The sequence below is a fragment of the Leguminivora glycinivorella genome, chromosome 2 (assembly GCF_023078275.1).
Source record: "Leguminivora glycinivorella isolate SPB_JAAS2020 chromosome 2, LegGlyc_1.1, whole genome shotgun sequence".
NCBI classification, from domain to species: Eukaryota; Metazoa; Arthropoda; class Insecta; order Lepidoptera; family Tortricidae; genus Leguminivora; species Leguminivora glycinivorella.
In genome coordinates, this window is record NC_062972.1 from 20,898,993 (window position 1) to 20,925,652 (window position 26,660).

The 26,660-nt window shown below is 37.0% G+C and overlaps 1 protein-coding gene across 1 annotated transcript; it reads left to right on the plus strand.

Moving 5' to 3' along the window:
- The first annotated feature begins 524 nt into the window (after nt 1–524).
- LOC125242207 (cytochrome P450 6B5-like) lies at nt 525–3,111 on the plus strand. The gene has a single exon (XM_048150929.1). The coding sequence runs from the start codon at nt 566–568 to the stop codon at nt 2,078–2,080; it is 1,515 nt and encodes a 504-aa protein (XP_048006886.1). The 5' UTR covers nt 525–565; the 3' UTR covers nt 2,081–3,111.
- Nucleotides 3,112–26,660: the final 23,549 nt, after the last annotated feature.

Genomic DNA, 26,660 nt, shown 5'->3' on the forward strand with positions numbered 1-26,660 from the left:
AAATAAGTCATTGTATTATACACTAGTTTTCACTACAATTCGATAGTTACCAAACAATCGTTATTGGTGTAATCTATATTAAATCTGGGTTTGAATCCTGGTATGGGAAATTATTTGTGTGATGAGCACATATATTTGTTCCTTAGTCATGGATGTTTTCTATGTATATATGTATGTATTTATCTATTTAAGTTAATACAGTACACGTCGCCTAGCACCCATAGTACAAGCTTTGCTCAGTTTGGGGCTGAGTTGATCTGTGTAAGGTGTCCCCCTAATATTTATTTATTCATTTATTTATATCTATCGGTATTAAATATACACGTGTTATACAAAAAACGTTTTTTTTTAAAGGTACTTAATTGTCATATTTACCGACAGTATAACTACTTGTCTTGTTGTGTACATAATACTGATTGCTTGAGTCCCTATCTTCTCTTGTAAAATTAATATGTACGCATAATTTTGTCAGATAGTTACAGTTTATAAAGAGATATCACGTGTGACTTTGTAATTGACTACAGATGCCTATACTTATTTTTAGTTTGTGCTCGGTTGGTCAACAATGACTACGTATCTTCTGGTAGGTCTGGCCGTTGTTGCCTATTGTTTTTATCTTTATTTTACAAGAACTTTTAACTATTGGCGCAGCCGAAATGTAGTGGGTCCCACACCTGTTCCGATTTTTGGGAATGTGAAAGAATCAGCATTGCGGCGTGAAAATATCACGATGGTTTTTAAAAACATTTACGAAGCCTATTCTAACGAAAAAGTAGTTGGAGTGTATAGAATGACAACACCCGATTTATTGATTCGAGATGCGGATATTGTGAAGCAAGTGATGATCAAGGATTTTGATATTTTTGCTGATCGTGGAATAAGATATGACACAGATGGACTGGGTACTAACCTCTTTCATGCAGACGAGAAGACTTGGAGGATCTTAAGAAATAAGTTAACGCCAATTTTTACCTCAGGAAAACTAAAAAATATGCTTCACTTGATTATCGATAGGAGTGACCATTTTATGAAGTACGTGGAAAATCTAACTGAAACACAAACTGAACAAGATGTTTTCCAACTTGCGCAAAAGTTCACGATCGCAGCTATATCGGCTTGCGCTTTCGGATTGGATATAGACATAACAGAACAAAACAATGTGATGGAGGCATTGATGAAGCTCGATAAGAGTATATTTACCAATAATTACACATACGAAATAGATATGATGTATCCTGGGATGGTGAGTAAACTAGGACTCTCTTTATTCCCTACTGACGTAAGAGATTTTTTTCACAATATAGTCAGACAAGTAGTTAACGAAAGAAATGGAAAAGCGACAAATAGACAGGATTTTATGGATCTAATTCTCGAATTAAAAGAAGCAAAGCGAGTACAGGTTGGCCGGATTACAGAGGAAGAAGAAATGAAATCTATTGAAATAACGGAAGGTTTGATAGCAGCCCAGGCTTTTGTATTCTATGGGGCAGGCTACGAGACTAGTGCAACTACTTTAGGATTTATGTTTATGCAACTCGCTTTAAATCCAGAGATTCAGGAAAAAGTGGTTGCTGAAATTGAAGAAGTGCTAAAACGGTATAATGATAAAATAACTTATGAGGCTCTGCAAGAAATGAGTTACTTGGAAAGAGTTTTCGATGAGACCCTCCGTATGTATCCTGTGGTGGACCCTCTTTTCCGGAAAGTGGGTGCGGACTACAAGATTCCTGAAACCGACGTGGAATTGAAGAAGGGTCAAACGGTTCTCGTTTCTGCCAGTGGTATACATCACGACGCGAAATATTGGCCAAATCCGTCTAAATTTGATCCTGACAGGTTTACTTCTGAGAATTCAGCTGGTCGACATCCGGCCGTGTACTTGCCTTTCGGGATCGGGCGGAGACAATGCATCGGCATGCGGTTCGCGAAGGTGCAGAGTCGCGTGTGCGCGGCGCGGCTGCTGCGGCGGTTCCGGCTGGAGCCCACGGACAACACGCCCAGGGAGCTCCGGTACAACCCTAACCGCATAGTGCTAACCATTATTGGAGGGTGCAAATTGAATTTATTGCCTAGAAAGTAGGATAATTCAGGAAGTGATGTAGTGACCTGTACCCAAGAGTATAAAGTAGTTATCTCTCTCAATCGCTCTTCGTTATTGGTGCGAAAGAGCCAGTTGTGTATCGTTCGCCACGGAGCGTCAACAATTGTAATCATGACAGGTCCTACCTAACTTTGGAGCGAACTATTTACGAATTTAACTAGATATACGTAAATACCCAATAAGTGTAAATGTGTTAACCTATGTATTCATTTGCCTTTTTGTCTTAGACGCCAAATCGAACATACATATACACCTATATATTAATATGATTTCGGTTTAGGTTATTATCTGTTCTATTAGTGGCAATGAAAGGTAACCATTTATTTTAATTTAATACGAGTTTAATATATGAAATACTTATATTACAAATCCTATACTTGTCTATACCTATGGCGTGTGACTCAGGTATGACTAAAAATTTAATTGTAATACCCAATTAATCATCCATCCACTTTTGCTGCTTTTATAACCTGTATTTGATATGTTGCCATTGTCACCGCTGCAGCTACTTATGTAAAGGCACAGAATATATAATAGTACAAGTAGTAAAGGTATTAATCGCTGCATAGTATCGCTGCACGGGCGATCAGTTTCGTTCGCAGACTTGCCAAATTACCCAGCCCCACGACGGATAATGAATATTTGATACAACCGCTGTATCGGAGGCTTGTTGCTGTCTCGCAGGTATCCATTTTGGATGAGGCATTCCACTATTTTGTACCGTGCTAAGGATTTTTTGATTGTTCGAACGAATGAGACGTTGCATTTTATCATAATGTAAAATCTTCTGTGATTTTATTCACATGTGGGGTAAGGTACATTTTGAGTTATTTCTATTATGTTGGCTGGTGGAATTGACTTTCAATGCTGAATATGATTATAACATAACATACATAACATATAACATAATATACAATTATTTGAATATGAATAAAATCTCGCGCTCTACAAGTGTAGAGCTTGTTGTTATAGGGAAAATTGTAGAAGTAAATGTTGTTTCCTGTTAGTAATGTTGTTGTCTTTTATTTAGTAACCTTTGAAGCTATGTTATGTTTCTCCTGTCTGCTTAAAATAATAAAAAAAAACCGGCCAAGAGCGTGTCGGGCCACGCTCAGTGTAGGGTTCCGTAGTTTTCCGTATTTTTCTCAAAAACTACTGAACCTATCAAGTTCAAAACAATTTTCCTAGAAAGTCTTTATAAAGTTCTATTTTTGTGATTTTTTTCATATTTTTTAAACATATGGTTCAAAAGTTAGAGGGGGGGACGCACTTTTTTTTCCTTTAGGAGCGATTATTTCCGAAAATATTAATATTATCAAAAAACGATCTTAGTAAACCCTTATTCATTTTTAAATACCTATCCAAAAATATATCACACGTTGGGGTTGGAATGAAAAAAAAAAAAAAACAAGTACGGGTACCCTAATAAAACATTTTTTTCCATTTTTTATTTTTGCACTTTGTTGGCGTGATTGATATACATATTGGTACCAAATTTCAGCGTTCTAGTGCTAACGTTTACTGAGATTATCCGCGGACGGACGGACGGACAGACAGACATGGCGAAACTATAAGGGTTCCTAGTTGACTACGGAACCCTAAAAATCGACAAACTTAATTTAGCTGCGCACACTTAACCCATATTGCGGGTAAGTGGGCGCATTTAGAGCTGATCGAATTAAAGATACATTTCTCTGAAGTATCAAGATTGTATTGTTTATTTCCTGATTTAATTATTACCTTAATAAATACTTTCCCTCATACATACTAAACATTTTTCTTGAAAAAAAAAGTGACTAAGATTACCACATTGTCGGTTGTCGATAAGATCGACTTCATATCCTATTGAAATAGCACCTTATCTTATTGAGAACCGCCAGTAAGTAATTGAGAATGCTTGATGTCCTTGGATTTCCAGGGCCTACTCGCATTTTGTACAGGTCCCGAGCTGACTTAATCCGGCACTGATGCGTGATACTGCAGCCCGTAGAGTGCATCATTAGCGTAATGACGCTCGGAGTGACATACATCATTAACCTGGGCCGGTGCGTGGCGTGACGGCTCCCGGTTGGTTTACGGGTCGGTACCACTACCACATCATATTATTGGCAGAAAGAAACCTGTGGTTTAAAAGATAACCAACCAAAGTTGAACATTTTTTATATAACTAAGTTCATGATCACGTAATAGGTCAACAGGTTTGTTAGCTCAGGTAACTGATTATTTCATTGACAAAGCAAGGATTGCTCGGTTTCGACAACCCAAAGTAGATTTTATTCATACGCGATGAATGAACTGGTCCGTCTCGTTAATGCGTTTTGCTCGTTTGAATTCTACAGATATTTTGTGACAAATTAGCCGCATTGACCTAGGTAATACTTATATGGCAGCTTAACAGGTAACTGAGAAATATTTTTATGGAAATTGAGAGCAAACAGCTATTTTTAATTTATATTAATTTCGCTTAGTTACATATTGCCGTAAGAATTATTTGACAGCGTATTAATATGTTTGCGTATCCATATACCTAAACAAGTACGAATGTGAAATGCAGTGATTATGTCGATCATTTCCCCATTATATTGCCACATCCTTCGGCAACAGCACATACATGGCTTAAAAATGAATGTTTGCTGTAAGTAATTATTTTGGACATGTGCCAAATAATATCGCAATCCGCGGCCCGGTATTTGGCAGTGCTACATTATTACGATCTTCGGCTGAAATGGAAAACGATTCGCCCTAATTGGTTTCAAGTTGGGGTTAACTTCGAGTACTTACGAAGTTTTAGTCCTGTTGAGAAAACAATGTTTTTATTTTATTTAAATGGTATAAAGCTCGGTGCTTATAAAGCCTGACCTAAGGCTGCACGGTTAGGTTTGGCATGATGTAAATGCGCTTAAGGTAAGTTGGGAGAAGATTGAAGGGTTTTTTTGCGGGGTAAGGTATAAAGCCGCCAGTAGTGCTTCGTTATACGGAACATATTTCGCCTTACTAAAAATCCTGCAATCTTCCTCCACCTTACCTAACTTACCTATATTAATAACCATTGCGACCCACTATTCAAAGTTCAAATCATGGTGATGCATTTTTCATTTTAAGAGTATTCATTTGTAATCAGGAATTAGTAATATTTGTAGGTACCCATAACGGAAACGATAAGTATGAACGGAAAGTTAAAACATGTTTTTGCGGCTTACATCAACCAAAATTAGGGCTGCGCTTGTCGTGCATCCAGCGAAAAGGAACGTATTAAAGTCACCAAGGTTTTTTTATATTCGTGGTTTTCCTTGCCTAAAAGGCCTGTTTCTTATAAAAACACGTTACTATTTCTTCTTAAATATAACTAAACCAGTAAGTACAGAGCATTGAAACACTACTTACACTTTGTTTAATAAGGCCTTCCTCATAGTCATAACTGTCGTACTTGATGCAAAATTACCCTCGTTAGCTGAAATACGTCAGCGACCCTCGGCCTAAGCCAGCTGACTCGGCTCACCGTCAGACCCTCCGTAACTCTGGCTATCACAATATTGTATTTTGTACCTTTACCGGAAGCAGGCAGCTTGTAGCGTGAAGGACTTTGTGGGTCATTCCAGTTGAAACTACGGAATTTTAATAATATATTATTGTGCAACAATGAGGTAAGGGGGATTTTGTCAACGAGTGTTAATAATTCGCGACAGCCGCAGGCTGGAGAGAGTTATAGACACTAGTTTACAAAATCTTTACCTCCTGAATAACACACAATATTTTTCATCACATTTGAGAGGAAAACACAGAGGAAAAAATCATAAGGCAAAACCTTCAATGAATGGCGGCGCCGCTACGACCAGTAGTCTATCTTCACCTATATCGGATTCTTCATATAAATCCATTGTTCTTGATTACAAACGCTTTTTGAACGTCATAGAAATATTACATAAAGAATGATAGTTTCCATACAACTCATCGGCCAACAATGAAGCCAAAACACGATCGATGTGTGCGTGGAACGCTCCTGTTTTACGCTCACCCCACGCACACATGCATACAAAAAATGTTGCCAGAGAAAAATGTTTTCCCTCGAAGTTGGGATTTTTACAAAGTCGTACTTAGTCATAGTAATTAATTACTAATAATTGTAGTGTGTGTTCCATGGAAATTGCTGTAAGTAAGATTATTTACATTTGTTGCAAATGCATGAAATGAATAAGCCAATAAATTTAATCAGTCTTTTATTTTAAAAATACCTATACATATTAAGTACTTAAGAAGCACGAAGTCTTTTATATGAGACATCTTTTGCGCCCGCTGTCACTGTATCTTAAACAGACATTTAAATAAAATACTCCATTGTTTTCTACACTAAATTTATAAGTGTTTTTTGATATTTGTATATAAATAATACAAAATTATACATTTAATTAGGAAGTGTTTGTTACAGTCTGTGTTGTTTAAAATTTTCTAATCCAGTTCTGGGAAGGTTGCATGTTAAAAAACCTAAACATTTGAGAGATTTGGAACTATCGGTTCATTTTTTAGCTGTCAATGCTGTCGAACGTATTAGGTTCGTTATTCGTGTATGTATTCGTTCGTGTTAACTTATAAAATTTGATTATACGAGTACTTATTTTGATACTTTATTATTAAGATTGTATTTATTGTGTATTTGGTGACATGCGGTGGACTGTGAGTACTGCAATGGACCAGAAAGAGGTAGGATCAAGTGTTTTGCAAAAAATACCGTAACATAGACCTCTAAATGTAAATGTAGGTAGATAAAAATAAAACAAAATAACTTATATTGGCCTGTTACGATCTCGTTATGGTACAAATTCATAACATCTAATATTTGTACTAATAAGAAAGGTTGACCACGACTGCTTCTTTGTTGACCAAATTTCTAATCCTAAAAAAATGAAGTAATATTAAGATATTACTTATTTGTGTTATGAGCACAGATATTGGTTCCTGAGTCATGGATATTTTCTATGTAGGTATATAAGTATTTGTATATTATATATATCGTTATCTGGGTACCCACAACAAAAGGCATCTTGAGCTTACCATGGGACTCAGTCAATCTGCCAGCCAGTCTATAATATTTATTTATTTATTTATTAATATCCTTGAAACTGTAGCTGCTTTTTAAATAATTGGCGCTTCGATGTGGCGTTCTGCTTTAATGTGGCGTTCCTGATCATATTTTAGGACGAAAATACCTAATCCTTGCCTAGTTTGAGAGTTACTTTACTACCAAAAATCGGCCAAGAGCGTGTCGGGCCACGCTCAGTGTAGGGTTCCGTAGTTTTCCGTATTTTTCTCAAAAACTGCTGAACCTATCAAGTCTAAAACAATTTTCCTAGAAAGTTTTTATAAAGTTCTACTTTTGTGATTTTTTTCATATTTTTTAAACATATGGTTCAAAAGTTAGAGGGGGGGGACACTTTTTTTTTCCTTTAGGAGCAATTATTTCCGAAAATATTTATATTATCAAAAAACGATTTTAGTAAACCCATATTCATTTTTAAATACCTATCCAAAAATATATCACACGTTGGGGTTGGAATGAAAAAAAAATATCAGTCCCCATTTTACATGTAGGGGGGGGGGGGGGGTACCCCAATAAAACATTTTTTAAATTTTTTTATTTTTGCACTTTGTCGGCGTGATTGATATATTTGATATACATATTGGTACCAAATTTCAGCTTTCTAGTGCTAACGGTTACTGAGATTATCCGCGGACGGACGGACGGACGGACAGACAGACATGGCGAAACTATAAGGGTTCCTAGTTGACTACGGAACCCTAAAAAAGCTTGTAGAAAGGCACTTACTTTAGAAAGGACCGTACCACGGCGTAATTTCCGCAAGCCGTTTTTACTAATGTACTTGTCTTGCTCATTAAAATGGAGCGAGCATACACACGACTATGTTTAGTAGGCTTCCACATAAAATCGTTCCTGTTTTTCCGGATTGTCTCAATCCATTTCGCAGATAGAAGCGGATCAGTCGGAAATCTAAAACGAACATCATGCTAAAATTCCTAGCTATAATTAGAATTTTGATAAAACAACAAAATTTCTGTCTTTGAGAAAATAAAAAAAAATATTCATTTTAAAATGTATTTTTTTCTTTAAATATACATACAAAGAACCTAACATTGTTAATACTTATATTTAAACATCATTTGGCGAAAAAAAAATCATTGGACTGGCAACATTTATAAGAAATGGCGGACGGCGAAAATTTCAATTTTAGTATTTACAATTTCGTAAAAATATCACATTAAACTCTGTACTTACGCGTGGAATGTAATGTCGGGCGGTTTCTTAATATTATTTGTTGTGTTATAACATCCATTCGCTGCACAACCTACCATATTTCTAGCGAATTAAATTTTTTTTCCGGAGATGTTTTCAGAACGATTTGAAATTGAGTACTGCGAGGGCCGTTCAGATACAATCACACAAGTGCGAAAAAATTTCGCACTTGGCATGGCTACAGTAGGTGGTTCGGAAACACCATCTGGAGTTATTAATCTAAGACATAATATTTTTCTTACAGATGATGTAAAATGAAGTAGGTATGTTTTTCGTATGGTAGGAATATTATTTCCACCTTGGGCGATAACACTTGAACTCCGCACTTCTCTGAGGGTACTTTGCTTCGATCAGGATTCAATAAACCCCTGGGTCCCTCGGCGTTGATATGTCATTTTGCTTCCTTTTGACACAATATGCTAACTATTTTAGCATAGTCTGTCGTTAAAGAGATAATGTGGCCTTGATATTAAACTATTTACTCGTATAAGGCCCACTTGTACCAACGAAAATGGAGGGGTAACCCGAGGGTTAACCCACCATTTTATATGGAATTTGACAGTTGATAGCCCACTAACTCTGAGTTAAGTTTTTGGTGCAAGTAGGCCTAATAAAAGTAATAAACAGCAAAATAAACAAATTTTTTGAAAGAACTAAAAGTCAAAACCCGACACATCAACAATCAAGATATACAATAGTTTACTAGTGGCACAAACGGAAGTATGTCGTACAAGATTTACTACAACTGAGCTGTCAGGCAAAGAAGTTAATGGCTCATACAGAGATTTAGGCGCTATTTGTTTTTCCTACATCTGTTTAATAGTGAGTGAAAAGTGAACATTAAGCACCCTTTTCATACGGGTCAAAGCTCCTCAGTATTGTTATATTATGCTGGCATAGTTATAAGCGAAATTATTTTCGGAAACACAGCAAACAGTCTTTATGGCCCTAATAAACAAGTTTGTATCCTAAATGTTTCTAGGTATAGAAAAGCATTGCTTACATTTCCTTAAGAGGTTTCCAATTTTAACGTATTATTTTTTTATTCTACACGAATAAAGACAATTTTAGTGACTTTCAAGTGTAGGTATTTTGATTAAGTTCCTGGTCTATTTAATTATGTAAGAAACTGAAAATTAAAATAATTAGAATCAAACCAAGCAACGAACGAATGACAACGATTTGAATACTGCGCTAGGGTTATTTGAAATATCAAACTGCTATGAAATAATGACATTTTCGGGTAGGTAAAAGGTGTCAAAATTTGAATTTGGTTTAACTACATATATTTTCATTAGACTTATATTGACCGGCATATAGACCGTGATTACCTTTTTGATTTTTGTCGAGCATACATTTTTTAAACATATTTTTGAACATATGTTTTTTATTCACTACAGCTACAAGTAGGTACATACACTGCAGTTCGTATTTAACGAGTTCAATGTATCATTGTGTAAAGTAAACCAGAAAATTACATTAACAACGGAAATTTGAACCCAAAACAGCACAAACTTTCAGGATTTCGGAAAGGGTCATAAAATTATATTTCGCTATTGTCTTAACGAGAATAGCCCTTTCAATTGAGGGTCACGAGAGGCAATAACCGCGCTAACTTTACTAGTGGAACCAACAATAAGTAAGGCTATATTCGCCGGGGAATGACGTCACAAATCCGCCGGGACTGGCATAATCGTAAAGCTTGAGCTCGCCTACAAATTCCTTTCTTAGTTTTGTGTGCCTTATATTGGAGAGGACTATGCCACTATGCTGACTGAATAATTTCAAAAAAAAAACGTTTGTTCAGAACGTAAAGCTTAACCCTATTACATATCTTCCACTTTGTGGTTTGTTGGCAGACGAGGCTCCCATACACTTATCATGCTACGTAATAGTTTTTGGATATATGTATAATATTTATATATATATTTGGCGACCGGTTTGGCCTAGTCGGTAGTGACCCTGCCTGCTACGCCGCGGTCCCGGGTTCGAATCCCGGTAAGGGCATTTATTTGTGTGATGAGCACAGATGTCTGTTCCTGAGTCATGGATGTTTTCTATGTATATTATATATATCGTTGTCTGAGTACCCGCAACACAATCCTTCTTGAGCTTACCGTGGGACTCAGTCAATCTGTGTAAGAATGTCCTATTAATATTTATATATTCAGTTTTTGCTATGGATACACACACACGTATACGATGCATGTATATGTCGGCGGCCGATCGTAAAATCCGCCAGATCACGAGATTCCTAGGCATATCCTGAAACGGCGCCAAATCAGGAAATGCCTAAAAGTTTCCCAGGCATATCACGATGGGCCTGATAAACAACACGGCAGATCGATTAAAGCAACGCATTCGTCGATATTCCTAGCTCTATAGCGGGCACTTCGTAGAATAGTTTCCTTCTTGGCCATTGGTGGCGCTGCGTATGCAGCGTGTGCAATGGCGCGGATGGCGGCCGTGTTTGTTTACCGAGTGAAAAATGTCGGCGCCACAACAAAATGATTTTAGCACCGAAAATAGTGTGGTTATTCAAAATAGAAGTGGAAAAGAAGCTTTTTTTCTACTCGTCGACTTTAATCTGTCAATAAAGACACCACAGACTAAACTGTAAGTGCTGACTTTTCAGTGTTGGCTAGGTATAATATCTCATTACAGTTCACTTTAGTTAACTGAGATGGTTTTATTCAATAACTAGCTTTTGCCCGCGGCTTCGCTCGCGTTAAATCCAAATATTCGGCATGCTCCATACAAAATTCCACCCCCCATTTTAGGGAAGTGGGGTAGCCTACGTCACTCTCCATCCCTTCAACTATCTCCACCACAGAATATTTATAATAGTACTCTCCACTTAAAAAATCACCTCAATCCGTCGCTCCGTTTTGTCGTAAAAGACGGACAAGCAAACAGACACACACACACCTTCCCATTCCATTAGTATGGATTTAATATGTCTCACGACAGTTTTAATAAAATTATTGAAAAGGATTATTAGATACCTACAATGTTTTGAAATATCTTTAAAAAACTAATTTTACCTCAGGTGGAAACGCGTGGACGAATCGACGTATTAACGTGGAGTTTGGTAATGAGTAATGAACTTTTAGTTAAATCATTTTTAACAGAGAATAGAGCTTAGATAGATAGACAGATAAAAACTTTATTGCATAAAGATATCATGACAAAAATAATTAAGAACACGAATATAAATTAGGTCTACAGAACTAATGAGGTACTAGCTACTATTTGGCAATTTAGATTTTTTTATCACGAAGCTTGCATAGCGAAGCTTGTCATGTATACTTAGACAATATTATTTTTTACAAAACTTAAAAGTATATGTGTTTGCACTGCAAACTTTGCAGATAACACCTGTGATAGATATATGTAAACGCAAACTGCCAAAAGTCACATCAGGGTCGCAAGATAACGATTTATACATTTTATAATCAATCTGTGTAAATTACTCAAAACAAAACAATTTTGAATTAGTGAAATTACTTGCATGTATGTCTTTTCCACTTAATTATTAAGTACAGACATGTTTACTAAATTACTTGTCGTTATAGAAAATATATCGATGAAATATGCTTCATTAGGTTAAATTTCTGTAGGTGGTTCAAAACTACATTAAAGTCACGATCCTAGCAATGACATCACAGGTAGGTCCGCTTTAACTTATTCATAGCAATAGACATTACAAATAGGATGTAATCTCTTTGGTCGGCAAACAAGCTCTTTATGTGGAGACAATCGGGCAAGTCAATTTCACGCCGTACCGGCTATAAAGAGCCGGATACACCTGCCCGGATCAAACGATGGACCTTGAATAACCTCGATCGCCACAAATTGACTGCCACGAAATATCGTATTGAAATTGCAAAATGCGAAGATAAAGGTTTACTATATACTGTTTTGATAGAATTTTCCGATAAAAAGATTGTTCGGTATTTGTCGAAGGAAATTAAAAAGCCTTTTTGTTACAGGGAAACGTAATTAGTCTTTATAATTTGAATGTCCGGGTAATTAAAAAAAATATTGTATTAAAATACGATCGTTAATTTCCATTCAATGTCCCTAAACAAAGGCAAAATACAAATTTATACTTAAGGTCTCATTATGAATCAGCGCTCTAATGTACATTGTGCACAAATGCCCATAGCCCTTCGATTTCGATCCAGTCTTGTTTCGTAGGAAGATTAATAGTACATTGTACAACATGGGGCGTAAGCTAAACATGGTATAAAAGAGTAGCTCGAGAGAGAACCGAGTTTGCGATATTCTAAAGCCGCGAGTTGCACACGATCTTTTTTATAACACTTGCAATAAAAAAATAGGTAGAACGATAAAAAATTAGTTATGGTATTAGAAATTTCATAACACCCTTGGGAAAAAGCTTTTTTTATAACTCCCGCTACGCCTGCGTGCATTTGCAAACTTACTAAGCAAATGTGATAATTTGATGAAAATATACACAATTTTATTTCTTTATTTTCGAGTCCTACACCAAATACTAATAAGGATTACAAGGAAGCTCATTCAATGAGGTCTACAACGACGAAGTATAACAAATTGCAGTCCACTGTGTCGGGGCAACACGGCAAGAACTGGAGTAAAGTTTTAATGAGCCACGACTCCTGAGAGGAGGGTTGACGCGTTGAACTTAGCTTTAAACTTCTTTCCTGGCAAAGTCATGTGCAGCTGAAAATCTCGGCTAATTTAAGGTGAACTTGTAATGCGGTTAACGATTTAGTTTATCAAATAGAAACACATTAACAACGCAGTGAGGGATTATAGTGTAAACAAGGTGAAAATTATTTTGATAACGTGAGACACATAGGTACCTAAGGACATTATGCTATCCCAAAAATGTTGCCAGGAAGAAAAAAAAATCCTAGAACGGAAAGTGTTTTTTGATTACTCCTAGCGGGGAAAACAAAGTCACCTTTCCGAATAGGTGACGTAAACAAGGTATGTATTATGCAATTAAACTACATAGAATTAGTGCAGCATCAAGTAAGTCTTTAATTGTTAGACATTTCTATTACAATATTTAATTTTCATATTATACGTATTGTTTGTGATTTTCTGTTTCTCAATATTCTCACGAATATAGTTTGTTGATAGTGACTAATAGGATATTTAATGATAAATATCACTGTACCTATAGGTAACTACGTGGCGGTATTTTGTTTTCATAACTTATAGAACGGTAATTCTCCATCGTCTAGTCCATATTCTAATTGCCGCGACGCTTCTATTATCAGTGGAATTCGAATTCTGATAAATTAGAATTAGAACTGAAATTCCACTGAAAACAAATGAGTCGCGGTAATTAGAATTCGCCTTTACATCTTGAGAATTACCGAGAACATGCTCAGAACCTAACTCAGTTAATACAATAACTGACCTTATAACATTCACACAGTTATGGAACTATTTACAAACACACTAAAGAGCATCTCAAATTGTTCACTTCATATTTCACTTTAACCTCCAAGCCTCAATAGGATCGAAACGTCAATATTTAACATGTTTTCTCCTCATATTTATACTCTTTTTACCTTTATTCAAAATATTGCTCTGCAGTAGCCTAGTCTGTCCCGCCTGTATCCGATCGGACATTGGTACGGTATGGCCATAATAAACCTCGAATTTGTGGGATCAACACAGTTTCCCTTGCCATCGCTCACTGAGTGTTCGGGACAGACGGACCTTTTGTCAATATCATAGTTTTCGGTCGTATTTTCTAAACGTCCATGATATTTCGGTTCGATTTCTTCTACTTCTTTTTTTGGATCAATTACTTCTTCAACTCTAATTTCTTCTTCATTTTGCCGACTGGTATGTGTTACGTCGTTAACTTTGTGAAACAACTTGCCATACAATGCAATAATCTGGCTCACAAACTTCGTGACGCCATCTGGATTCTCTTCCAGTCCGGATTCAGGTTGTTTGTTGAACAGTATTTTTATCTTGTTCACCAACACATTTGCGAAAATCTCGTTCCACATCAAGGCTTTTCCCGTCGAATTGTTTTGTTGTAAACTCAGCAATTTTCTTAAAAGTAACTTTTGTTCGCCATTATGTTGCTCCCTCCTCTCGATTGCGAAGTTCTCTGTTACTTTCAGAGTTATTATTAGGATTAAAATAGCGACGCGCATTTTTTTGTTATATTATTACAATGGCTGTATCTACACAACTGCTGTTAACTATAGATTCCAGTTGCTGATAATTCTGATAAACTAAACGTGTACAGTCACGACAAAAAATACAAAATTTTACTTAGCCACAGCGCCATAGGTAAGCTATATTTGTTCATAATACAATACGTGCCTAGTGTAGGTATATACTTTTACGATTATAAATAACAATGTGGCTAGGTACGTATTTGCGGCGTTGGTATCAGGATGAGCTAACCCTGTTGAAATATTTGAAGAAGATACTTCTCGACACCACCAAATATCGTAACTGGGGAGGGGGCCTGAAAAGAAGTATGTGGTCAGCATTATAGGCACCACCATTTCGCAGGGATCTAAACTATGGAATGTTTTTGCAAGTCCTATTTAATTTATAAGAATAATTTTATATATGTAGATTTTGACAATTGTGTGTTTGTTAATGTTTTTTGGTAATTGTGTGTGATAGGTATTTTAATAATATTTTGTTACTAAGTACTTATATTTTAAATTGTTATTTTAAAGTGCCTCCTTCACTATTAGTGACTAGTTACATTAATATAAAATTGAGCCAATCTCATTTTATTTCCGGTGCAAAGATTGCTTTCTTGATGCAATACAAGTTAGTCGTTTGTATCGGTGTAGGTACGCTGTGCACGATTGGTCATTTATTTAACTGTATTGTCGACTAAGATTTTCAACTCGCTATTGGAAATATAATCGCCAATGTATGGAAATATTTTCGAATAGAAACTAATGATCCTGACTAAAGCAATGAATTCATGTCCAAAAACATTATAGAGGTAGTAAAAGTATAACTAATTACGGATATGACACAAAAAATATTATTGAGGCAGTGTTTTTCATCATAACTGTACTTATCTGTTGAAACCAGTCTGATAACGATAAGGAAAGTAAACGTTAACTGACGTAGCCCAGCGCATAGTTTATGTAAACACAGATTTCGATACTGGCTCAAACAGTCCGTATATCGAGTCGAGTCAATGTAATACTTGTAAAATGGAATCAAGGTTAATCTATAAGATAAGATATTTTATGGCGTGGGCGAACGGTGCGCTTTTATTACGATGCAATAATAAACATAGAAACAGGTTAATAAATAATAACAGGTTGCGATTATACTATGTACTAGCGTATTTTTAATTTAAAGGAAAAATGGAAAAATCACACCGCTCCGGCAGGACTCGAACCTGAGACCGATGGCTATGAAAAATGAAGCTTATAGCTCTGCAAGTTCCGTAAATCCATACTAATCCATACTATCCATACTAATATTATAAATGCGAAAGTAACTCTGTCTGTCTGTCTGTCTGTCTGTCTGTCTGTCTGTTACGCTTTCCCGCTTAAACCACGCAACCGATTTTAATGAAATTTGGAACAGACAATCTTTAGACCCTGAGACAGAACATAGGCTACTTTTTATTTCGAAAAAAAGGGATGAAGGGGTTGAAAAAGAGGTTGAAAGTTTGTATGGGATTTCTTAATTTTAAATGATAAAACCATGAAACTTTATATTTTAGCACTTGATAAGAAATCATTAAACATATATTTAAAGTCACATACAGGTCGAACGCGATTAATTAACATTATTTTTACCTTTAAAATAAACATGGTGGGAAATAAACATTAACTAAAAGCGGGTAGATTATATTTATTTGTCTACCCCGAACATTTATATAAATTAATATCGGGTAGTTTTGTGTTGTTTACATCTCCGGTGACATTTTGCTGGGACGTCAGTCTTCCGCGACCACGGCCAGTGCAACCTGGCCGAAACGTTGGGAAAAAAGGTAAAAATAATGTTAATTAATCGCGTTCGACCTGTATGTGACTTTAAATATGTGTACAAAGCGCGAGAACTTAAAGTGTTATATCATTAAACATCTTGATAAGGGATAGGGATAGCGATAGGGATAGCGATAGGGAAAGCGATAGGGATAGCGATAGCGATACGGATACGGATACGGATAATATGGGTATCGTTAGCGGGATACGGATAATCGGTCGGCGGTCTCTTACAATCAATGTGCTCTAAGACGATCGTTGTTTGCTTGCTTGAAGATTACGTTTGAGATAAGTATAAGCAAAATGTAAAAAATTGTAAGGGATAATAGAAAAAAGTACTTTTTACCCACCGATCATAGTGTCGAAATACGGGCTATGTGGGATGTTTATAAAGGTTTCCCCAGCGTATATAGAATTACCTACGCTGTGGTCGATGTGTAATATTTCTACAATCATTGCAAGCAAAAGTATTATGTGCAATCGAAATAATCGCAGATAAATATACCTACAGAGAAACCTACGGTCCCTACGGATCCAAATGAAAATCTTAATGAATACTTTTATTACGCGGGCGAAGCCGCGGGTAAAAGCTAGTCATAAATAAGTATATCCAGAATAGTATTCACAAGTTTCTTATAAACATTCAAACAGGTTGTGACTCTTATTTGTGTCCTCATATCAATATCAGTTGATCAATGACTATATTGAAAATGTACGCGAATCCAATTTCACGGGCCGGCCGTTCGTATTCCTTTGATTCGAGCAAATATATTTTTGAATCAGTGTGGTCCCTTCTATGAAAGCGATAGAGGGATTTTCGGCAACCGGGTACCTAGCCAAGGTCACAATCGTTTCGTACCTAAGCAGGGTGGCTAGCCGAATGGCACAATCGCTCACGAAACGCTCACGAAACGAAGCGCTAGTAGATATCTATCTCTATCGCGCTTGCGTATTGGCGCGACAGAGCCAGCGGCGTATCGCTTTCGTTTGGCGTCGGAGAAATGCCATTCGGCTACGGGGCCTGGGTGGCTAGCCGAATGGCACAATCGCTCACGAAACGCTCACGAAACGAAGCGCTAGTAGATATCTATCTCTATCGCGCTTGCGTATTGGCGCGACAGAGCCAGCGGCGTATCGCTTTCGTTTGGCGTCGGAGAAATGCCATTCGGCTACGGGGCCTGGTTACGTTATATTTTACCTCAGTATTTATATACATACGGCGTGATTGTATACGCCTGTATCCCACAAAGGGGCAGGCAGAGCTAATGAACTACTAAGTTTCAGTGCCACTCCTGGCAAAAAGGGGTTGAAAGAAATCCAAATTGTGACATTGCAATTGCAGCGACAGGTTGCCACCCTCTCGCCCACGCCACAATTTAACCCACCCCAGTATTTGTGTGAACAATAATCCGTTTGTACCTAGAATATGTTTTTATAATTGCTTACCTTTAATTTTTTATGTAACCTACCTACATAATATGTATTTTAAATTTATTCTATAAAATATAAGGTCAACATAAAAATAAAAAAAGAGGATTACCCACGCCGTCTTTTGTTGAGCCAAAAAATCGGGTAGCATTTTCCTTTTCTTTATAAATTATTCAATATTTAAATACGTTTTCTCCTTATAGTCAAGTCTGATAAAAAATTACACTAATGAGCACCCGACTAACGAGTGCTCAGGTCGAAAGTCGTAATTTATATCAGCCAAATAATTTAGGAAGGCAATAATTAAGAAACTTAGAGCTCGTTTAGCTGGCTTGTTCGGGGATTAAATTTACGGAGGCATAAATTTTCACTTTAAAAAACGACCGGTAAAATGTGCTGGTTAATTTGCGTGTCGGCAGGTAAAAAGTATCTTGGACCAATAAACGTAAATACATTAATTACTTAAACAGAATCTCACTAAACTTTATGTGGGGGAGGGAGTTATTGTGAATATAATTACAGTTTTTTATAGTATTTTATGCAACAGGCGTTTAAAGGAGGTCAAAAAAGACGAGTGGCGTGGATAACAATTTGAGGCGAAGCCGAAAATTGTTAATAAAGACGCCACGAGTATTTTTTGACTCAGACACCGTTGCATACAATACTCATACTCATACTCATATTTATAAATAATATCAATTACAGGTCAATCTTACATATTATAATTTTATTATTATTACATATTACTTTTTCTACGGCCATGCACTTAGTTTTTAATAGTTTTCTAGAATAACTTTCGTGAAATTCACACTGTTTCCTCTATTTTGCCACAAAGGTTTGCATTGCCAGCGCAGCTGCCCAAAGCCATCCAGCGCACGCGCGCAGTATCGTTATAAAATGCGTTGCCATGGTTACAGAGCCAAACAATGCGTTTTCAATTTTTTCGTTCCTGCGCGCACGCGCGGGAAGCCGGTGGACATTTGCTTTGGGGAATAGACTTAAGTATATGTAGGATTTTAAAGATCTATGCACGGCCCTGTAAATGACGAATAACAGTTCGGGAGTAGAAAAAGTAATATAATTAAATTATTCTAGATCACAACATACTCGTAGTATAATCTGATAATCATATCCACTTATCTACGTCAGAGAGAGTATGTTGAGTTCAAATAAGATATTATACTTGAACTCAAGAGTGTAGGAGGGGGTTGAGACAAATATTACAGTACAATATCTGGCAGCCGGGCTACTTCGAACTTTATCACTTATCCACGCGGATAAGATATCTGTCACTCTCACACTGACATACTTGCCCGAAAATGACGGCTGCTTTATCCACGTAGATAAGTGATATAATTGGAAGCACAATAGGCCAGGAAGGAGAAGAGTCAAAAAGATACTTAAGGGTCCCCCCACTGTATGGAAAAATACGTCGCGTCGACGCGGCGTCAGGCTTTGCCCATACAGTTGGCCCGACGCGACGCTCGCGAGACGCTAGATGTGGGGGGACCCTAAAATCGCGCTTAAGTAATTAATGGCGCTTCTTATTACCAAAAAGTTGAAGTTGTCATTGAAACAAAAGACGTAGCACAGTATTTAGCCTAAAATATAAGTAAAATGTTTGGAGAGCCGGCGCCGCCCAGCGAACGGCTGTTTGTCGAGTGATAACATTGAAAATGCAACATCCGATTGAATCTTCTTTTTCACTCCACTGAAGCGGCAGGGTTGGCGATGATTTCATTTGTCTGGATAATAATGCAGTTAGCTATTTTTATATGTTTTTATTTTTTGACGACCGATCTGGCTCAGTCGGTAGTGACCCTGCCTGCTGAGCCGCGGTTCTGGGTTCGAATCCCGGTAAGGGCATTTATTTGTGTGATGAGCACAGATATTTGTTCCTGAGTCATGGATGTTTTCTATATATATAAGTATGTATTTATCTATTTAAGTATGTATATCGTCGCTTAGCACCCATAGTACAAGCTCTGCTTAGTTTGGGGCTAAGTTGATCTGTGTAAGGTGTCCCCAATATTTATTAATATTTATTAATATTTATTTTTACGCAGAATACTGTACTTAATAGGTTAAGGTACAGCGGGGCAAATCTCGACTGGGGGGCAATTGTAACTGATTCATTTTTTCCATTATTACACTATGATGTCGAGTTCTACATGTATCCACTGAACACGCCTACTATGGATACTCTATTTAATAATGCAAACATTGTAAGACATGAAAAAAATGGACCAGTTACATTTGCCTCCCAGTCGAGATTTGCCCCGCTGTACCTTACACATAATACTTATATAGAAATGACATTGAGTGTTTTGTGAGATACAATATTGCAGTAGTTTATGTTACTGAGATGACAATGTTTATTCTAGCCTGATGAAGCCTGGTGTGGAAACTAGCCATGAAAAACAAATTTGGAAACAAACTTAAAGTCGTTTTACAAGGACTATTAACAGAAGCCTGTGGGTGATTTACAAAAAATGTAGCATGTTGATAACCCTGGGCCTGGGAGAATGCTAACGGCACACCTCGGACACTGGCGATCCAATATATGAAAGAAGCGCGTTCCTAGCACACAGTCTAAGCTCGTGTAGGTAAACGCGTACTGTGCTTGTATGAGTGAGATATGACAGGTCGACTGTTCGCGTTTTTGACAGGCGGTAACTGTGAGGTAACCGAGAGGGGGTGGGCGGCACTTTCAGCGGGGAGCGGGAGTGGCCATACTGTACGATAGTACTCTTTATTATACTGTGCTAACGGTTTTACATTATGCACTAACTCGTATTCTGATTTGATTGGATTTGTAAACTCGTTGCAGATTATAGGCTCGAATACAATAGTTATTTGTTATACAAGAGTGCAACGTCGTATTTTAACGCCGCGTGTGGAGTTGAAAAACGAGCAAGTGAAAGATTCTATAGTTGAATCACGACCGAAACTAGTGGTTCGAGAATAGAATCCTGAACTTGGAGAGTTAGTTCCACAGGTGGTAAATCATCTTCATCACTAGATTTTAAAGCAGATTTTTTGACTATATTCAAGGTCAAATTACTTTATCCACTAGTGGATAAAATGCTTTTTTACCCGCTGGTATTAAAGGATAAAACACGTGTTTCCGAGCTAGTAAGGGGAAAAAAAAAACAAATAAGGATTGTTGACATCTGCACGGGTAGCATGGTCACGCGATAGACGATAAAATATCAGGCCGTCCCTATCGCACTATTACTAAGTGCGATAGGGACGGCCAGATGTTTTATCATTTATCGCGCGATCATAATTGCCTGCCTCTAAAACACAGGGACATATTCCTGCTGATAAACTTAAATAAATAATAATAAATAAAAATAAAAATAAAAATAAAAAAGCCTTTTAATTCCACACCAAAAAAAATAATAGTAACAATTATTAAAAATTTAAAAAAGAATATGTCTACAATTAGCTTATATATCTAATGGTTCTATATATATTTTAACTATTTTTACTAAAATTTAATATTTCGCCATTCTATGATTGGTGGACCTCTTTGCGAGTAAAGGCCTCCCCAGCCTCCGCCATTCTGAGCGGTCCTGTGCCGCATCTTGCCATTTCTCCGATATGGTGTTGGTGACGTCATCGATCCATCTTGTGGCTGGTCTGCCAGATTTTCTTTTTCTTTGTGGACCTTTCCAGAATGTCACACGTTTAGTCCATTTTTGATCGCTCATTCTTGCTATAATTATGTCCCGCCCATTGCCATTTCATTTTCAGGCAGTGTTCCAACGCGTCGATGACTCTTGTTCGTTCTCTTATTTTTGTGTTCCTTACTCTATCTAGTCTCTTTAAGTTTAGTATGCTTCTTTCTTGGGCTCTTTGGCAAGTTTGAATCTTGTGTCTTACGTCTTTGGTGTAAGTCCAGGTTTGATATAATATATAAACTTATATTTTTTTATTTATTGCTAAGTAAATTCTGGTGTTTCGGGTGTACGCTCGTTTGCTTCATATCCCATTAAAAAAAAGTAATATAAACACTACTATTAGGTATAAGCTTCGCCGACCTGTAAGACACTTTGTTGTCGAATGAAATACACCCGGACTTATATGTAGTTAAGTGCTTAGTAATAACTACTTACATTAATTACTAATTTGATTAATATAACTACGTCAAAATAATTAATTGGAACTTTTAGAAGCAAATATCATACAAATGAAAGCAAGTAAAAGTGAAGCTCCGACACTGGTGGTCTTGTTTAATATTTATTTTTTATACAATCATTAAATTTATACGAAGAAGCGTAATTACATAGACATTAATTTATGTTAATTTCATACATAAATAGAAGTCACTAACAAAGGCAAAAGTGATTAGGGCTCCGTCATCGGAGGGACAATTATTTCCGAGAAGAGTACCGGTATTTATTCCATTTATAAACGAAATTGTTTTCTAGAAGTATGTGCTTCTGAAACCGTACAATATATCTAATCAAAATCAAACGAGACAGTGATTTACGGATAACTTACGTAAAAGAATTCAATTTGTAAGAATCACATCACGACCATATATTAGAAAACTCGTTAATTATACCATCGGTAAATAATCCAACTTTTCATATCCTAAATACATTATTTTCTGTCATTTGGTATATTTCATAACACACCTTTGGGTACGAATTAAATATTTGCACAGTAATTTTACACAGCCGTGGCGAAGTGGTGGTGAAATTCATGGCTATAGCTTCAAATGCTGCCATAGCTAACGACCGCGAGACCGGGTTGCTAAATTTTCGCTTAATAATAGACATCTTTATTATAATTATTGAGCGCCTGTAATGTCCCACTGCTAAAAAAAGGCTTCCATCAGCTTTTTCTATACCTCCCGGTTTCAAGCAGACTTCGAAATAGTCTTCCAAAAAAGAATCTTGCTCGACTTGCTATCGTATAATTTCAGTTAATATTTTTAAGTTTACCAGTTTCCCTAGTTGTCAAAAAATACAGTCGAGTTTCGCCGCAGGTGGCACTTGCCCAGGAATGCATTGGAAAGCCTAACGACACAGTTCCGCCGGACGTCCGGTCCATTTCGCGGATCACTACGCCAGCGGCAGCTTCTCTATTTGTGAACAATGGAAAAGATTTTATTAGTCTAAACACTGACATACCTACATGAAGTTTGTTGAGTTGCTCAACTGCTTCATCATTTTGTTAGGTGTGGAAGAACGATGGGTTAAGACAACTTATTTTTTTAACTCTTTGGGTCGATGGCACCAACACGTCTGCCACAGTTAAAGCTTCTCGTTGATCTGTCTGTTAAAATCTTTTTCTACTCCCGTACTGTTATTCGTGAGTTACAAGGTCGTGCATAGAACTTAAAAACCCTACATAAAAGATGTCAGGACAAGTCTATCTAGTCTATACCCTGAAAACATTTAGTAGAAGTAGCACGATATAGCTGTTACAGTTCAGTAAATACATTGCTACCAACTTAACAAACCAATTCGCAGAGTCGAGACTCCTTCGTTTTCTGCTGCGTTCATTGGCGACGCGTCGCATTCAAATGTATGAGAACTCGATTCAACTCTGCTCGATTCGTCTTAGTGGCCAGGCTTCAAAGAACCATACCATATAATTTTCTTTCAAAATAAGTGCTTGGTCGTAGAAAAAGTATTGTATGCAACGGTGTTTAACTGAGTCAAAAAATGCTCGTGGCGTCTTTATTAACAATTTTCGGCTTCGCTTCAAATTGTTACCCACGCCACTCACCTTTTTTGACCTCTTTTAACCACCAGTTGCATAAAATACTATAATATTGCACAAAGACAAAGACTTGGAAATGTAAACGTCAATTTAAAAAAAAAATACACACAATAAAAAGTATAGCTATAAGTTATGTTTTCGAATTGAAAATTATATATTTACAACCTTTGCTTCGCGGTCTTCAGAGTTTCTGATATCCCGATGGAGTTAGTTGGATTATATAGAGTTAAGATACAAATCTCAGACTATAATCCCTGTTTAGGTATTATCTAGAAGTAATTTCTGCTAGAAGAGTAGCTTCTTCTCAGTAAGTTTGACTAATTAATCTACTATATTTATGTTGATTTAAACTAATAAAGTAATGCAATCTTTAAACTGAATATTAACTAGTTTGGTTCTTAGTTCTGCCTATTTCTATACTGTCAACATGTTGAAAAAATTTTAGAGCGCAATTTCCAATCGCGTTTTAGTTACAAGTAGATTTTTTTGGAGTATATAGACTCGTTGGTTACGGATTCTGTCCGTGATGCCCCAACCGTCCTTCTCTAGCATCACATCGCTCACATCACTTGCTCTAGCATTTATTTTACTTTACGTAGGAACAGTGCATGAGCCTTCTAAAGGGCTTTCAGAATTTAGAGCGATAATCCGGGAATCTCTGCGACGAGATTCAAAGGTGTATATGCAGTCCCCAATACAAAAAGTGATAGTGTGGGCCTGAAGCCTATAGCCCGAGCTCTCACGCTTGAAAGATGGCCTCTGCCCAGATATGGGACGTATTATAGATCAATTATTACCTAGTCCGGGAAAAAGACAAGTAAGTGTCAATTTTACGACTACATCCGACTTCCCCCAAAAACGGAAGGCCTTAGAAATCTCAAAGACTGGTCTAATATATTTATTCTTTAGCTACGTTTGCAAACTCCCTTCTCGCAAGTACGAAAGACCCTTCCAGGTCATTGGAACTATTTTTCTCCGTCAAGTCATCGCTTAACGGTCGTTAGCGCGCCACGTCCCGCTAACTGACAGTTTGCGGTGCCGGTAATTAGTGAATGGTTAACAATGTCGGACGCCGGTTAACTGGTTTCCCTCTTTATTTTTACTAGTTTGATTTAATTTAGTTACCGGAGTGTTTGCGAGGAACGGGTCCCATTCATTAAAAAATGCCAATCCACTCTTGTCACTATTATGGGACTTAATACTAGGGGTAGATATATCGTATAAGCGTATCGTAACTATGTAGCTCTGCCTTTCGCGCGTATGTAGTAGCGCGAAAGAGACAGACTGCGTTTCGATACTTTCGATTGCTAAGTACTCGTAGCATCAGCGATTATCACTTCGGTTAGGCCGGCTAAACAGATACACCGATACATGTACCCGAATAAATCAATATTACTTAATGAAGAAACAAGCATCGTAAACAGATAATGTAATATATTGTATAAGTTCAATGTATTGAAATCATACTCGTACATTACTTTGACGTACAAAATTAGGTACATTAAAGTTGTAATGCCATTAAAATATTCAGTCGGGTATTTTTCATAAACATCGATGTTTTCAAAGGATATTATTTGCTTTGTTTGCATTGGGTACCTACAGTTGTGATGATAAATATGATATCAGTCCAAAATACCCTATGAATTGGCGAAATTAATCAATAGACCGCAGCCAAATAGCACTAGACCCTACTCATAGTGTTGTGTTCCTGCCGGTGAGTAAGGCTGCCAGAGCTCAACGAGGGTGCGGTGTGCTGATGACGGGAGGACTTACGGAACTAACTTGTTCCGTCTATTGTCCTTTGAGTCGTCGGCAACACGAACCCTCCTTGGAACTTGTGCACTCCTTTTTGCTGTGTACTTAACACAGCAAAAGGGAGTGTACAGGTTTCTAATGGGGTGGCAACGCGCATGTGACACTGTTTGAGTTGCAGGCGTCCATAGGTTACGGTGACCGCTTTACATCAGGCGGATCGTATACTTGTTTGCCACCGACGTAGTATAAAATAAAACCGTTTCCAAGAACTCCGCTATTTATTAATTTTCGACCAAATTCCAAGATTTACCGGAATTTCAGTTTTGGTGAAAGAAAATATTATGCGGAAAACTGTATTTTATAAATATTTTATATTAGCTATAATAAATGTATGTACATCAAATTGTCTTGAGTTAGACTACATATTACCTAAGCAATATAAAGATGTTGACGACGAAGTGAATGATTTATTTTTTATTTTTTAGCGGATTAAGCGAGTAGGGGTAACATAAAAACAGATGAGTAGCTGTAGAAATAATATTAATTTATGTAATAACTGAGGAACATAATCCCATTTGTGTTTAGTTTTTATTTTCAGTACCTAGCCTTTATACTTAATTAAAATCAAGCATTGCTTTGAGTTTGGGTTCATTATGGCAATTTATTTTGACGAGTTCATTACTTTAGTCGAGTTACAAGGACGTAAAGGACGTCACTATTCACTGAAGTTAGTAGCTGAATCCCACGCAATTTTTGTTAGCCACAGATTATTTATGGCTATTCAAACATTTCAAACGTAACTGAAGTAATGCACTGAGTGCCACTCTTAGCAATTAAGAGGTTGAAAGAAAGCGAAATTGCAGTGACAGGTTCAATCCAACTCATATTCCACAGTCAATTTATACGACACCCACGGGACGAAAGGAAGTGGTGAAATGCTCTGTCTCCACACACGCATAGAGGATAAGTAAGGGAGAATTGTAACTCCACACACATAAGTAAATGCGAGTTATTTGTAGTGACACCCAGCGACAATCACGCGTCAAATAGGGTAAATGATCAGTATCACTACTCGATACTAGGTGTCAAGTCAACAGTGTCTCGTCTGCCAAAAATTTAATATTAGAACAGTTTACAACTTATATTACAAGCAGAAGGAATTGAAAACAGAATACTGATTAATACTATTGTAATATTAGCTAAACATTGGTGAGCATTAGACTCTTCGTTCGTCGCGACATCTATTGACCAGTAGCAGTAGGTACTAATAATTTACGCTCTTTGGTGATTGACGCGTAGTTGTCGCTAGATGTCACTACAAATAACTCGCATTTACTGA

Excerpts from the sequence above, each read along its gene's own strand:
- LOC125242207 (XM_048150929.1), top strand. The coding sequence starts at position 566 with ATGACTACGTATCTTCTGGTAGGTCTGGCCGTTGTTGCCTATTGTTTT.